Here is a 17787-nt window from a genome sequence, read left to right as displayed (position 1 = left end):
TGTCACCGATATCGTAAGATCAATTGAAATTAAAAATATCTTTTCCAGAATTTAAATTGTTATGTTCATTGTTTTGAGGATTTCTAGCATATTTGAGCTAATTATAACAGTTAAATAATAGATAAGTGGTCGTTAACCTTAAAAATGTTCGAATATTAGGGTTAATATTTTCGTGTATTATAGTTCCGTATTTGTTAATGCCATAGATAATTTTGTTCTGACAAGTGAGTAAATACATATTTTGTGGGTAACAATATAAGCATCCAGTACCTGATAAATCGACTTTAAAGTAGTGTGAACTGGATACTTTTTTGTTCTTTGTGACGTTTGGAGTCGAATGTATACATATTTTGAATTACTGAGATATTTGTGGTTTTGTGATTTGACAAAATATGAATTTTACTGAGGTTCTGTATTTCATAGGACTGGAATCTTATTTTTCATTTTACTATTCAAAGAGGTCTTACCATATTTTGAACTATACGTCATGAAGTAAAAAAAAATGTTTTGTACCAAATTTCATTTTTCAGGGATGGATCAACGAAATATGAATATTCACTTTATATTCCTATAAATAAATTACAAAAATAATAAAATTATTAATATTTTGTATTGTATATACATATTTATAATTATTATTATTATTTCTAGTTTTTTCACAAAACATGGTTAATAAATAGACCGGTACTGTCCGAAATTCTCATGTAGGTATTAAAAATCTAAGCCGATATATCTACTGTGGTTCACAGAGGCATCTGAAGCATAGATTATACACTTAATATATTTGAGATAGATGCGCAACTCTCATTTTTATTTTTGCTTTAGTTAGAGCCCGGGACAGCAGGCGTCGCTGCTGTCGATTATTAGTCTCCCTACCCCCCACCAGGTGGCTTTTTTAGTAATTTTAATATTTTTTATAATTAACTCTCTTTATGAAAAAATCTTATCGTTTAGAATCGCTGAAATTCCCGGTAGTACTTATGAAATATTAAAGAACGTTTGATTGTGTTCAGCATTCTAATCGATAAGACCTTTTCATACAGAGAGAAAACAGTTTTTTAAAATAAAAAGCTGTAATTCTCTGTAAGCTATTTAATTTCCCTATATTACAAACAATTTACTGTTAAAAGATAGTATGAACGTACAATTGTATAAAATTTCGAATAACAATAACTCCTCTAGATTAATCCTACTAGAGTACTTAATAACATTAAATCGAAAGTTATCTAAAAGTTAATTAAGTCTAGATAATCAAATCATTCAATGTCACTTAAGTCATTTGTGCGAAATATAAACATGTCAGCTTTCCATTACAAACATAGTAGACAATTTGAATTAAATTTAATAAATTTGTTTCTTAACTATAGCAGTTCTTGCTTAAAGTTGATCGTGACAGATCATGACCTTGTATGAAAATATTACATCTATAAACACTACCTATGCTTCGTCATACAATAATTGTCATTTATACTAGCATTGTAGAGATAATACACACACTAAAGTGAATACTAAATTATTCTTAGCATTCTTATAAACATTTAGAAATTTAAGAAACGATTAACCCACAATCATGTTCATAACATGTGACATTTTGTTCTGCACAAACGTTTTATTACATGATTTGAAAAACAAAAAATGTTTAAAAAATGTAATGATGATTTAAAGTACTCTTAAATATTGATAGTTTGTACTTAATGACGCTTATAGTAATCTTAGACATGATTACATTAGTTATACTTTTATTCCCTATCTAAATTATTTCTATTCTGACGTTTCTGATGCTTTAGCTTTGGTAATACTAGATGAAACAAACAGCAGATTGAAAGAAAATCATCTTAAAGTTAATTACATTCATTACAAACCATTAGTTTACATTTTGTTACAAAAGAAACTGGTGTTCGTTACATGCAAATGAATTATAAACATACACATGCAAACATAAAATGTAAATTTATCTTTTAATCCAAATTAAATGTACACTAATATTACATCTAAATAATAGAAAGGGTTTCGAAAATTTTTATTGCACTCAACAGCAGACGAGCACGCAACCCGGCCCATGATAAGTGGTCACCAGTGCTTATAAACTTCAGCAGTGCCATAGGGGTTGCTGTCTATCACTTAAGTTTTAATAAATTATTAATATACTCAGTCACAAGCATATTGATTTCACATAATGAAAATGTAAGAAACAATCATGTTTGGGCATTTTCATTTATATCTGCTCATACAGAAAACACAACTTAGCAAATATATTCCACAGTAAATCTAAATAATTGCAAATAATGCTTTTAAAGACCGTTGACTTTTGATCATTAATTAAAATCATCTTCTCGTAGAATTTACAAAAGGTTATTTACAAAAATTTATATCAGTATTTTCATATATTACTAACTTACTAATTACAACTATTCAAACGTAATACTATAACTATAAGAACTAAACAACCTATTTTAAAACAAAATTGGCATCAATTTAGTTCTTATGAACTATTTCAATTATTAATTTATCAATTATAAACATATTTAAAAAAAATTAAGATCCCTTGAGAGTTCACGTTCCTTGCTGAATCAGTTTCTCTTCTGAAACGGAGAAACAAAGTATCTTAAGTATGTAACAAATATTGAAAAAATACGACCATGAAAAATTTAGTGTTAATGTAATCTTACTTACAAATTAATATATTACATAACACGTTCTGGTTCAAATATAGTGCATCAATATTTTCATGTTTCAGACATTTTAGTGCTCCTTATAATTTTTCCATAAAATTTTGTCATTATCAAACCTTTGTCTACAAAAATAAAAACATTATTTTATATTGGGTAGAAGGATGAACGTGGTCACAGGCCACTTGGTGTAACTTAGTTATCAAACACCAGGAAACAAAACGTGAATGCCATCATCTAACTTTGGATGTGAGATCAATTGTGCTGTATTTTATTTAAACAGGAAAGCATGACTGATTGATCATTCCAAAAAACTAGTTCGGGCCCACTTGACAATAAGCATATAATACGCTGAGTTGCAAAACATACATACTTCCACCCACTCGAGACAATTTTATTATCTGAGGTGTGTGTGATAGTATGAGACTTAATACCGACTGTTTTGATCAAAACTTAACATATATGATAGCTAGGCAGCAGAAATAGGAAGGACCATTAGTTGGTGCTAATTCATTTAATTATATTATGAATAATAATTATGTTAGCAAATAATATACCGCGAAAATAGTGTAAACTCACCGTTATCAAGGCATGCGAAATAGCATTTCATTTTCGATCTTCGAGGCATGCTGATTTTTAATAATAAACATTCTGTAAGAAATGAAAATAGTTACACAGGCTTACGAAACGCTAACGAAGAAAAAAGTATTGGAGCCAAGTTATGTCTAAAGAGAATTGAAAACAGAGTTTCTCAATGTCTAATCGTCTAATATTCTCATAAAGCTAAAAGTTGCTCTAAATTAATACTACAACGTAAAATAACTCACACCAAGACCAAAAAAAAACGATTTAATAAATTAAATCGTTACGACATTTTGAAAACTTTTTTTTTTTTTTGAGATTGTTTTACGGCCCTGGAATTTTGAAAACTTCAAAGCAGTGTTTCCACTTACGTTTTTTTTAACACATTTTACCCTAGTTTCTCTTGAATTTACCCTAAAATTTCCTAGACAACTTTCATAAATCCTTTATATAGAAAGCGTAAATAAAATACAGAAAATAAACCACAGCATATTATTTAATGTAGGTATATATAATATAAACGCCCCCAGAAGATCATAGATCTATAGGATTAGAATTTTCAAGGAAGTCGACGCATTGCTTTTATATTCTTTTGCTGCACAACCTAACACTGTTCGGTTCAAAAAATGAGCAATTGTTTGCTGGCAAAGTTGGGAACTTTCTATGAAGCAAGCCGTTCAGGGTTTCATTAGAAAGCCTGTTTCTTTTGTCAGTTTTTAAATTTGAGAACACTGAATAATCTTTCCACCTCAGTCTTTGAAGAAGGAACTGCTAGCAAAAGTGAAATGACAATTACAAGGTTTTCGTAAATGAAATTACCATGATAATCTTTCATGGTACATGAAGTACCTGTATATTACAATACAAGTAAGTTCTGGTGACATCAACGAAAATAGGTAAATAAAAATTTGGCGGATTATACTTATTGGGATTCTGGGGAATCCCTAAGAAAAAGCAGTGGCTTAATCTATGATTTACTTTACTAGAGGGTTACTGTTGAATCAAACCTTTATAGTTTTTATACACAACTCTGTTTTATTCTTTTACTTGTCAACTCGACTTAATGTCATTCTCTCTCCATAAAATAAAATGTTCATTGTTTTACTTTAATTATCGTTTATTTTAAAATTCACAACAGTTACTAGTATAGGCTTTGCTTTTTACCCCGAAATATCCTAAATCCTGGTATTTTTTAAATTGTCTTTATCATCCAAAATATCAGCTATTTTTCCCTAAAAAAGGGAGAATTCCCTAAAAGTGGAAGCACTGCTTCAAAGTACGCTACATTTTTTATTGAGTCAGAACTCATATCTGCCATCTAGTGAGTTTATTAGATCATTAATGCCTAAAAGTTACAAAAATGACGTCGCCACAGGAGTAAGATGACGCTAGTTGTATGTTATTTTCCTTTGTATGGGAGTTGCACCCCCCTGATCTGAAGTATCAAAATGAATCTTTGACGGACCACAAAGCTTTCACGGCTCAGCGATATTCATCTAATCTATTATTAGACGGATCAATGAAAATTAATTTAGGCGCGTTTAATTGCGCACATCGCACCAAGTTAAATTTTAAATGTAATTAATAATGAATATGTAAGAAACTACTAGCGAATACGGCAGAAGTTGTCCTGTAAACACGTCTTAAATCCGACTATTACAAACATTACGTCATTTCGGATCCTTCCGATCCACTAACGGTGCTTTTAGGTACTTCAAGCACCGGTCACCGTTCTCGTCGAACCCGTCGCTTGCGACGAAGGGCTCGACAAGTAAATTAACCCTCAGACACAACCCACTGAGTTTCTCGCCGGATCTTCTCAGTGGGTCGCGTTTCCGATCCGGTGGTAGAATCTGCGAAGCACGGCTCTTGCTAGGGTTCGTGTTAGCAACGTCGTCAAGTTTGAGCCCCGTGAGCTCACCTACTAGTTAAGGTTACGCTGGAATAGCCTCTCAAGGCTACCAGCTTAGGTAGGAAAAAAAAAAACATTTCGAACATTCAAATCGAACTTTACTTGAACAAACCCAAAAAAATTAGATCAAAATCGCTAAAGCCAGTCACATATACGATACAGAAGAATTATTATAATACTAGCTTTTGCCCGCGACTTCGTCCGCGTGGAAAATAATTCACAAATAATGCTTTATTTTAGAACAAATTTGGTTAGCATAAAAAACGGAAAATAATTCACAAATAATGCTTTATTTTAGAACAAATTTGGTTAGCATAAAAAACGTTATAGTGAGCCAACCTTAAAATATGGACATATGCTGTTACGAATTTTGTTTTAGGTCTTTTAAAGAGGAACAATTCTGTCATTCATTATTTTAGCGAAACTTTTACCGTTTCTGCAGCGCACACAGCGGAAGCTCTCAAAAGGTAAAAATAACCCCGATTTTGATACATTATTTATTGGTGCTCCGCTTGTATTGGTCTTAGCTTGATGTTATATAGCCTTATAGCCTTCCTCGATAAATGGGCTATCTAACACTGACAGACTTTTTTTAAATCGGACAAGTAGTTCCTGAGATTAGCGCGTTCAAACAAACAAACTCTTCAGATTTATAATATTAGTATAGATAAAGATAATGAGTTCGTAAGCTGTAAATATCTAATTAGTATTTATTACCAGCCTTTCGGCGTTAGTATGTGGCTCATAATATAAGTTCAACAGTAGTTAGGTTTAAATCGAAAACAACATCTATTTTCTGTTTGATCATCTTGCGGAATTTAAAGTGGGAACTCACCTTATGAAGAAAAACTATAGGTACAAAAATAGTAAATTCAAATTGGCTGCTGTCAGGGCATGGTTTTTTAAAAAGCTCCAGCGCTTGGTTCGTGGTTTTAAATTAGATGTGACCCGGATTCGCTGAGGCTATTTCGTATACATAATAACAAGCAATGGAAAGTCTAAAATAACATGAATTTAATGTAAGAGCGAACGCGATTAGGAAATTTGTTTTGTTTGCCGATAAATATCATAAATATTTTAATAAAAAATTAATAAAAATAGAACATGTCCTCGTCTTGACATTGATACTTTAGTGTTATTTCAAGCTTTATTAGAAATTAAATCTTCGTGAATTCCTACTGTTTTTTACTTAACCAGCTCCTAAGAGTGTCTCATAGGCCGTTATATAATGCAATTAAATTTTTTATCTATTTTTTTTTATTGCTTAACTGAGTGGACAAGCTCACAGCCCACCTAGGTTAAGTGGTTACTGGAGTCCATAGACATCTACAACGTAAATGCGCCACCCACTTTGAGATATAAGTTCTAAGGTCTCAGTACAGCTACAACGGCTGCCCCACTCTTCAAACCGAAACGCATTACTGCTTCACGGCAGAAATTGGCAAGGTGGTACCTACCTGTGCGGACTCACAAGAGTTCCTGCAACCAGTAATAAATGTCGCAAGACAGTAATATTGTAATGACTGATTCGGTGGTGCAGTAATTAACGCCCCTAACTATAGGGCCGATGATCGTGGAATTCTATTCCTACATCGGGCAAACATTTGTGTGAGGAACTTGTTCGCTATATCTCTGGGTATCTGATATGTAGTAATGTAAGTTTTTATATCAGTTTCTGTTTCCCATAGAGTGTAGGGAATTCTAAGTTGATGACAAATGACTGTGTATGACTTTCGCCCTTTATTATATTACTAGTGGTCCCCGCAGTAGTCGAAATTCGACTATAATTAATTGAAATAAAAAGTTTGAACATTCTTATCCCATCTCTCCTCATCTCTAGCCCAGTTAAATGTCATCAAGTTTCCAACTTTCTCGCGCGACACGTATGTAAGTAACTAAAGCATATATTTTTTTGGTAAGTCTGTGGTCTTGATAAATACATTATCACCTCTGCGTCCTATAAAGCGTAGGAGTCGAACGGATCGAAACGTATGCTCGTACGTTTTATGATTCTGTTATTATGAACTAGTCTGGTTTGTAGTTGTAAATCATCGCTTACATTGTACACTTTTAATCTATATATTTAAAAATGAATTGCTGTTCGTTAGTCTCGCTGAAACACGAGAGCGGCTGGACCGATTTGGCTAATTTTGGTCTTGAATTATTTGTCGAAGTCCAGAGAAGGTTTAAAAGGTAGATAAATATGAAAATTCTCGGAATTAAATAAAAATAACAATTTTGTTTTCCCTTTGATGTGTCCCCCGTCGGACGGATTCCTTTTGTTTGTTTTAACTTTATTTTATACAAAATTTAGGACCTTTATTTTATCGATTGAGGCACTACGAAGTCTGCCGGGTCAGCTAGTCAGAAATATAAAACCTACACAATAAAAAAAAACATGGCTTGCTAAAATTATTTTATTATCTTGTTTATACGCGAACTCACAGCCCATCTGGTGTAAAATGGTTAAGGGAGGCCATAAACATCATCAACGTAAACTTGGCCATCCAGTTTGAGACTTTGAGACATGAGCTTCAACTATCGTTGAAGAAAATGGGAGGGCGGTGGCAGGGCAGTGGTACCTACCCGCAGGGGCTCATAAGACAACTACCGCCAATACAATATTAATGTATGTTAAAAAAATCCACTCGTGTGCTTATTTTATTGAAGTCAATTAAAACGAATGCCAGATTAAATATTAACTGATCGTTGGTCTCTGAAATCGCTAATTTATGTATCTGCCGTATAAATGTAGCAACAATTCTGGTTAATCCTTATCGCGCATAGTGGTTCTTGTTTTTGAATAGGATTTCAAACCACCAAACCAAATTTTCCTGCAAACTACTGTCTTTCAATCGAAGATAATTATCGAAATGATGGAATAACTGCAAATACACTCTCTGAATATGAGTTAAAACAACACTGTATTAAAGTATTAGTTTAGATTTATTCTTGAAACTGAATATGTAACTATTAGACCGTACGTTACGTAGATTCGTGTTGTTTGAAAGAAACTAAATATATTTACGTAAGTCGTAGGTACGATTATCATGCTAATCTTGAAGTCAAATAAATGCTAATGCATTTTCGTCACAAATAGGTATATAAATACGTATGTTTAAATATTTATAACAGTTGAATACAGTTCAGAGATCTCTGGGCTTCTTGTACATTGCTAACGTAAATTATAGGAACGTCGGCCGTGAATGTAGAGAAGTGTCCATGCCGAGCTCGATGCGAGTGGGCGAGGTTGTTTGCCTCGGCTCTCATTGCGTGATCCACTCAATAAAATCGTTATCCGATTCCAAATTGGTCATTCGAACGAACTCACCGAGCTCCTCGAAGGATAAATTTCGACACAAATAATTACTACGGATATTAAGGAACACGTATGCGTGAAAGCGCTAAGGAAAAATCCCAGGATCGGATCAATCGAGAGTTAAGTATCGACGAAATCGACATTTTACCGTTATCGTTACAGCAAAGAACATATTTATTTACGTGACCAATACGCACTGGTTCACAGCGATTGTGAGTGGTATTGGAAACTCGAAATAACTGTCCTTAACACGCCAAGCCAGTTTCTCGATAGTGATCAAAATGCAACTTTAATATTATAATTAGCAGTACTGCAATGTAATTAACACGTCAGACGGCTTTTTGCCGCAAACAAGTAAGCTAAGTATTGTGGAAACTCTTGTTTACGTAATAGTCGCGTGACTAGACGCCGGCTCATTCAGCCTCGCAATCTTTATAAATATAAACCACAGCTCTGTACATTTTATATGTCCTGTCTGTATTGCTTCGTTGTAACTGTTGTATGAAATAAGCAATGACAAAGTGAATGAAGTTTCGGGACGTGAACGAATTGTCAAAACTAATCATAACGTGTTATTGGTTTAAAAACGCCTTCTTTGAGCAGTGTTCAATTAATAGAATGCTTAATCATACTCACGACGCATTTTTAATGAATTAGCTATAATATGTATGTGACGTCAATCTACAAGATTATGATGGACGACATTAATAGTGAATAGCAGATGATAATATAGATAAAATATTATTACTAAACTTAAGCGTTAAGAAGATTACAATACGACCGCCTTATTGTTTTTATCTATCATGGCTAGAATACTAATACTATTTCAATATAAATCAATTGTACAAACAAAATTATTTACGTTACATTTTACATTGCAAGCTGTTTATTGTTTTGCGTATAAATGATGTAACCCGCTATTTATTATTCGAATCTATTGTATCATTGAATTTTACGCCAACTTCTGTTAAAATGTTTTTGGAAATGACTCACGCATTCTTGTACCATTTAATTTCTACATACTTACATATACATACGTATGTATATGAGGTAGGTATTCCATGTTGATAAATAGAATTCGTATAGTTATGTTTCATTAAATAAATAAACGGAAATATGTATATGCATAGCTTACTACATACACGTCGTTGATGCTAGAAACGTTTCTGACAGCTGACTGTCGCAGGTGCGGACCGTATCTCCGGCTTTATAAATATTTATAGTACGCCATTTGTCAACGATATTGTCACATTATTTTTCGACAATTACTAAGTTACCTTCGTCTATCTACGGGAGTGTTTTCACGGAGGAAACTAGCGTTGTAAAGTACCGTGTTTCTTTTCGAGATGGTGTTTTTAATAACAGAGACTTTCTGATATTTTATTACCAGAGATATCTATCTCTCTGGTAATAAAATTTGTTGTCAAGTAAAAATAAATGGTACGAGTTTTACCACTCATTTGAGGCGTCTTCATTTTTTCAATAGTTTTAAGGCGATAATCGTAAATAGTGTTCAAAACATAGGCTTATAGCTTACTTCATCGTTTTGGAAGCTATTATTATGGCTATTATTTCGGCTTAAGACGTGATCATCGAACGTAAGAAATTCTGACGTAATGGAATTTATTGTACTCGGTATGATTTTTAATAGACGAACAAGCATTTCACGATTTTTCAGTAAATTGTGTTTACAATACCTTGGAAGTAATGTATATTTATTTATGTTTATTTAAAAATGAAATATTTGAAAATAAATGCAAATTATTTAAATAAATTTAAACGCTCAGATATTATTAAAATATTATTAACATTATAAAACCGATATTATTTCATTGTCCAAAAATAAATCACCGTAAATTTTCCTTTTGTTTCATTTTGTAATAATTATGAACAAAAACAACTTCTCGTGAATTGTATAACGCTCGAACAAACTTGCCCTAAAGGAAAATGAACAACTTGCCTACTCAAAACTTTAAAATAATAATTTTAACTGTGTAAAATTATGAGTGTGAAATAATATAATTCGATCTGTTTAATAAATATATAAATGTGTGCGGATACTGAGAGGATAAGTTATATGTTTTGGTTCAGATAAAACCGAAATAATTTAATCGAAAAGCTATTATTATTACTGGTGGTAGGACCTCTTGTGAGTCCGCACGAGTAGGTACCACCACCCTGCTTGTTTCTGCCGTGAAGCAGTAATGCGTTTGGTCTGAAGGGTGGGGCAGCCGTTGTAACTACTGAGACCTTAGAACTTATATCTCAAGGTAGATGGCGGTGTTTACGTTGTAGATGTCTATGGGCTCCGGTAACAACTTAACACCAAGTGGGCCGTGAGTTCGTATACTAACCAAGTAATAAAAAAAAAATTGGTGACCATAGTTACATTGTCAAACCTAGTAGAACAATATTGTGTTGATGCGTATGAACCTAGTTTAACATAATTAATACATTTATGTTGAGAGTTCAATATGCACTCGGGAATCGTCCAAAATGTTCGAATTTAATATCTAATCATGTGATTATATCAATCATTCATGATAGCGCGATGTTTGTAAGCTGCGATGCGATGTCGGGTGGCGGGAGAGGGAGGTACTAAGAGTCGAAGACGCAGTGTGAATGGCGGCGGCGGCAAGGTCACGGGCGTCGGAAGTGGGTTACGGGCGCCCTATCGACCGCCCGACGATCCACCCCTACTACCACCACTTTACGTGACTTTGCTGTCACAAACATTTAGGGTTGCCAACAGTTCTCTAAAATAGAGTTTTGTGTTTTATTTTATGTGCGTGTACTTTATAACGAATAGTACTGTTTTAACTCACGAACTATACAAAATTATTTAAAATTTGAAAAGTACGATATGTGTATTTCAAAAATTAAAATTAGCTTCTTTTTTTTTAATTTTTTTTTTGTGCGTCCTCTGTACTCGAGGAATAATAGTGATATAGTAGAAGTTAAATATAATGGGTAACATTCCTAGTCACACTATTGACTAATTAGAAAATGGATGTTTTTCGTATTGCGTAAAATGTGTGTGCTAGTAAAATGACATTACATATATTGTTATTTAGGTTTATTATCCGGCCACTGTAAGAATGCGTATGACTCGTTGCGTGCAATCAAATTGAGGATGTAGCTTTGTAGATTGACGTAAAGTTTGTAATTAAAAAAATTGTGTAATAATATATTGTTCATTTCTACTAACAAACGATCACTCAGAAATAATACATCATCGTATTAAATTGTGATAAATGTTTTAATTTCGTGGTAATTTTATTTTGGCTTCAGTGACATTCTCCCTTCCGCCAATAGACAATGCCGTGTCCATATTTTTTGTTGATTGCTAAGGAGTTTTAGATCTAACGCTCTTCATTAAAAGGTACACTGCGATCAGGAACCCAAATGTAAACATTTTCTATTACAATTACTATTATTGTTAAGATTACAGTTTATCACTGAAATAAATGTTGGTATAATAAATAATCTAAGACAGTGCCTAGTTTCGATTCAAATTATAATAACAACAGTAATTACATTAAAAATAAAGTGTTGCATGTTACGGTTCAACGATATTCATTCGGCCATGTTGTTTAATGATGTAAGATCAGCGCAAATTCGGTGCCATTCATACGATGTTTTTTGCGATGCGGCCGGCGAACCCGCGGCCTTGTTTGCGCCTACGCCGACGCCGATACGTACTCAACTAGTAATGCATAACGCAGACACACACACACACACATATCCATACACAAACATACGCCTGAAACGTACCTTTATATACACTATAGAAAGACGCGCACACATGTATCTAATTGAGAATGCACAAACACATACAAGCTCTTGAATTATGTTTAAGTAGAGAAACGTAACTAGAATTCTAGAGAAATCAAAAAGAATTTAATCTGAAATCCTAAGTTAGGCTATTAGAAGGTAAGTACTTTTAGCAATAAACTTTCAACAGTAAATACATTCATACATTACAATACTCTATAATACAATAGTACATTGAATAAAATAGAAAACAAATCCCTTGAGTTCAAATATATCCGTTAATTTTTATTACAATAACAATATTTCTAACGTGAGAATGTGCTTGTTAGTGTGTCCTCTTTTTCACTTTGCAACGAAGAAACCATATCTTTTCACGTGTTTCGTTTTAGAATAAAAAATTCACGTGGGTGAAGTGAAATCGCGGCGCATGGGTTTCACACCCGGCCGTGCTTTGTTTAAATTCTTAGCTGTTTTTTAAAAGAGTAAATTCCAGAATAGTATTTATAAGAACTAGATGATGACGAAGCTTTGGTCGGTTTTTTTTTTTGATAACGCCATCTTTTGTCTTTAAAGCGGTTAATTGCCCTCAATTAAGAAAAATAGTATTATTATTCGCCAATAGATGTCGGGAAGAGTTGATCATTGAAAACACGAATAAAACAACATTTTCTGAAAATAAATCGTAGCTAGATCGATTTATCGCCCCCGAAATCCCCTGTATACTAAATTTTTTGAAAATCGTTGGAGCCGTTTCCGAGATTCAGATTATATATATACATATATACAAGAATTGCTCGTTTAAAGATATATATATAGAATATTTAACACTAGACATAATAATAATGCATAATTACTAATCTATTTAACGGGTTTAACGATACAAAATTCCAAACAATTCCTTTTAATTTGAATATTTGAATAATGATTCAACATGAGGATTGACGTTAGGTTTGTACTCTTGTAATGCGGCCATCTTTTTTTTTTAATATCGTGGATGAGCAAACGGACTGACCGGACAGACACCGCAAGTGAAAAGTTTGAAAAATGAAATATTTGGCAGAAGTCTCAGTTGCATTAATAGTGGCTGTTCCTTTGTGTAGTTTCGAACCCGTGAGAGGTAATGAGGGTGAATACGATCGGTGCTGAAAATCCACTTCGATAAACCGGCACGACACGAGAACCCTCTCATCGTGGCCGCCGATAACTACATTCCCGATCCTGCGGAAAGAACGGAAAGCAGTCGACGTCGCCCCAAACACGTCATTTCGGATCCTCCCGATCCACTAACGGTGCTTTTAGGTACCTCAAGCACCGGTTACCGTTCTCGTTGAACCCGTCGCTTGCGACGAAGGGCTCGACGAGTAAATTAACCCTCAGACACAGCCCACTGAGTTTCTCGCCGGATCTTCTCAGTGGGTCGCGTTTCCGATCCGGTGGTAGATTCTGCGAAGCACGGCTCTAGCTAGGGTTCATGTAAGCAACGTCGTCAGGTTTGAGCCCCGCGAGCTCACCTACTAGTTAAGGTTACGCTGAAATAGCCTCTCAAGGTTTATCAGCTTAAGTAGGAAAAAAAAAACTGAAAATATAGAACATTTATGAAATTATGTAAGTACGCTGAGGTCTAGGAAATACGATGGGGCCTCTATCGATTAAGGAATAGTAGGAAGTCGAGTGGGTACGGATCGCATTCCTGAATCAAACGGACAAATTAATATATTATATTCAAATATTCTATCCATCTTCCTTCGTTTTCGGTTTTCCGGCAAATGATAAATACCATTGCCAGTTTTATTTTTAGTTACTCTAGCATTCGTTGTATTTTTACGCTGTTACGCTCAGAAAAACAACGTTCTGCGTCGGAAATACAGAATTAGAATAATGCCGATACGTCAATCTGTTCGTCCGGATGCAAAATGTATGAAAGTCGCTCTCAATAGATATATTTTAAAGTAATCTCAGAATGGAATTAGATTTTTGTTAAATTAGGTTAAATTTACAATAGTCGTTAAAGAAAACGTTATTTATTGAAAACGAAGCGAACTAGCTTTAGATATTTTTGAAAGTGTGGTCTAAGATTTTGACGAGACGTCCAAACCATTTCTCAGCCTTCAAAATGGAATACTTGTTTGCTTTACAGTTTTGGTTAAAGAAATAGACGGGTTTGTGCGACGTGCGGGTTACATACAAGAGGGGGGGGGGGGGGGGGTTAGGAATGTGGGAGTTTGAAAAATAAGTGTAGATCTTGGTTTTCATTATGCTATACAATACTTACACTTACAAAGAACCATATATATATTATATATCGGCATAAGTACTTAACATAAATACAGAGTTCGGCCGCTGTTATCAACACTCAAAATAACTATTAAATAGATTACAACAACTCAGGAGCGATGTTAATATTTGAAGATGTTGTTTAAATTACTGTTATGCCTTAAATTCTGTCGCTAGCCCCGTCTATTGTTAGAAGGAGTAGATCTCTGTTAAAAATAAAACCTAATGCAGTGCTGTCGGCCTCCGGCTATGTTTGGGCCGGCGGTTGAGAACTAGCTAATTGGCTTGAATTTTTAAAGAGTTAGTCACATATACGGCCATCTCTCATTGTTTTTGTGACTCACGTCAGTAGAAGCCGCATAATCTTGTTTCCTCGTGCGCGAATCACGGAACTATCAAAAAGTAAATTGTACGGATGGAGAATTAAAGTATTACAATTAATCATATTTATAGGAACAGCAAAAATAACGTAAATTCAATCGTAAGCTATAATATAAAACATTATTTTTATCATTTTACCATCTGACCCGGCAGACTTCGTAGTGCCTCAATCGATAAATACACGCCAAACAAAAGGAATCCGTCAAACGGGGGACAGATAAAAGGAAAAACAAAATTGTTATTATTATTTAATTCCGAGCATTTTCATATTTATCTACCTTTTAAACCTTCTTCTGGACTTCCACAAATAATTCAAGACCAAAATTAGCCAAATCGGTCCAGCCGTTCTCGAGTTTTAGCGAGACTAACGAACAGCAATTCATTTTTATATATAGAGATAATGCTCTATACTTATTATACAAACTCTTATTTGTAATTCTGCTAATAAACTGAAACCATTGAAAATTAATACTGAAATTTCAATTCTTTAAATTAGCCATAACCGATTTTACAAAATCGTTGAACACAATAACAAGGTCAAGAAAGGTTCGTGACTAAGTCTAGAAAGCCTAGTTGTGTAACATTCTGTTGAGTTTCACATCTTTAACAATTTTTATTGTGAATTCAGTTTCTATACAGCCTAGATACGACTAATGAAAAGCGTAGCACTTTAGTCGGGAGGTACGAATTTATTATTATTTAGCGGTAGGCAGCGGCTTGGTTCTGCCCCTGGCATTGCTGAAGTCCATGGGCGATGGTAACCACTCACCATCAGGTGGGCCGTATGATCGTCTGCCTACAAGGGCAATAAAAAAAAAATATATTCACGACATTTCTGTGCCATTAGTACTATAGAAGGCATTATAAAGGAGTTCCAATTGAAACGTACCTTATATTCTACTGTACCGTATGCATTTGTACTAAATAAATAATGTGAGTACATTTCGGCTCACGATATCCCTTAGTTTGTAAGACGTGCATGTGTTAACTCGAAAAGAGCTTATTGTTTGAGCAGGTGTGCGGACACATTCTTTGTTCTTCAAATTATCGTATGTACCACGAACGTTCACAGGAATGCGAGAAGCCTCTTAGTTTCACTAAAATCTTGGAAAAACCAAAGATGTGTGCGCATTATTATTAACTATATGTATCTAATGCAACCGCTTGTAGGTTTGGATGTGGACGATCACCACAATGTTACGTTAGCCTAATTTTAATCATGACGATATTACCGAACTCTTGTTTGGATTTTGAAGCGTAACAGAATTTGTTTACGTTTAACATTGTTTGTATTGAGATCGGAATTATAGTAAGTGGGTAATCCATAATGCAGATAAGCGCGTGTATTGGATACCGCGTGCTCAGCTTTATGAGAACTTACTAGTTACGTAACGCCTTGCCTTTACGTAAAAATAATCCTAACGTACTATTGTCTATAGATCGGTAGAAATATAAATTGTCTTTGAACATATATTGTAAAAAACCTTGTACTTCAAAGTAGTATTAAAACTAGTATTCGAAATATTATTTAGTCAATAGTCAGTGGAAACGTAAACTAGAGAACCGCGAACGGTCACACGTACTCATATAATGATGGACGAACGATAAACCGACAAAGAATCCGTTTTATGTGATCATAGACCTAAGGATCCCTAAAAATAGAATAAAAGCCGTGTTTATAGTCACACGACAGACGCCCGAAGTCATGTGGCGTGCACACTGAATTACTAAGTTTTATGTACGTGAACTAAATCTATTTATAATGTTGACGTCGACCGTTCTACATTGTTATCTCTGCGATACTATACGATTAATGCTGGCCGACGCAGATTCTGGATCTCACAATGCTTTGAATAAACTCGTTATTTTAATGCTGATCTAATTATTTCTCTTAACTAATCTTGGAGCTTTCACGTGTTCAACCCGAAGCGTTCCCTTGGTTTTGAACGATTCGAATCAATTTTTTCAAGCATCTTTTAAAGCCTAATCTATCTTCTCTATATACAAAAATGAATTGCTGTTCTTTAGTCTCGCTAAAACTCGAGGACCATTTTATTTTGGGGTATTCACTTTATATTTTGATGGTCGTCCACCCACCTTGAGATATTATGGTCTCAGTATAGTTACAACGGCTGCCCTACCCTTCAAACCGAAACGCATTACTGCTTCACGGCAGAAATAGGTAACTTATCATCATAATAATAATATCTATTTATTTCTTATTTCAGGTCATCAGATGATTTCGGCGAGCTTGCCCGGCGAGGCGCTCGCCCAGCTGCAGCTCGGGCAGCTGAGCCATCAACTGTACCCTCCGCCGTCGGGCGGCATGACTCCAGAGTTCCTGGCGCCTCCTCCGCGCCCGTACGCGCGCTACCCCACGCGCCGTCCCGCACCCCGGGAGCCCATGCCCGCGCCCCCGCCGCCCAGCGCGCCATTCCCAACCGTACCGGCATACACACCCTTTCTGCCGCACCATGCTTCCTATGCGTATTTGTACCGATCGCGGGCGCAGCAGTCTCCGAACTACCAACATCGTCCGTATTCATCCGGTTTCGTGCCGCCATCGCCCGCGCCGGCACCGCAGTCACCGCCGGTTTCTGCGCCCGCCCCCGCACCACCTCCGCGAGAGGCAAGTAATCCTTTAAAAATAAATAGCTATTATTTATTTTCTTTTAAAAATAAATAGCTATTATTTATTTTTAAAATAATTAACAAAATACGCTTTTCAAAACGTCGGATTAACTCGAAATTTTAAGGATCGATGACAAATCAATATTAAAAAAAATATGAAAAAAATAATAAACAAATTGAAATTCAACTAAAAAATGAAAAATAAATAATGGTTTAAATAAACTAACAAGATACGCTTTTATAGA

General features: G+C 34.7%; 1 protein-coding gene across 1 annotated transcript in view; it reads left to right on the top strand.

The window, feature by feature from the left end:
• The window catches only part of Atx-1 (Ataxin 1), a 46787-nt gene that overhangs the window by 23080 nt on the left and 5920 nt on the right, over nt 1-17787 (top strand). The window contains exon 2 of the mRNA XM_028180634.2: nt 17140-17540. Coding sequence (XP_028036435.2) covers nt 17148-17540 — 393 coding nt within the window. The 5' untranslated portion in view covers nt 17140-17147. The remainder of the gene's footprint in view (nt 1-17139; nt 17541-17787) is intronic.

This window comes from Bombyx mandarina, chromosome 11 (genome assembly GCF_030267445.1).
Source record: "Bombyx mandarina strain Sakado chromosome 11, ASM3026744v2".
Taxonomy (NCBI): Eukaryota; Metazoa; Arthropoda; class Insecta; order Lepidoptera; family Bombycidae; genus Bombyx; species Bombyx mandarina.
This window is presented reverse-complemented; position numbering and strand designations above follow the sequence as displayed.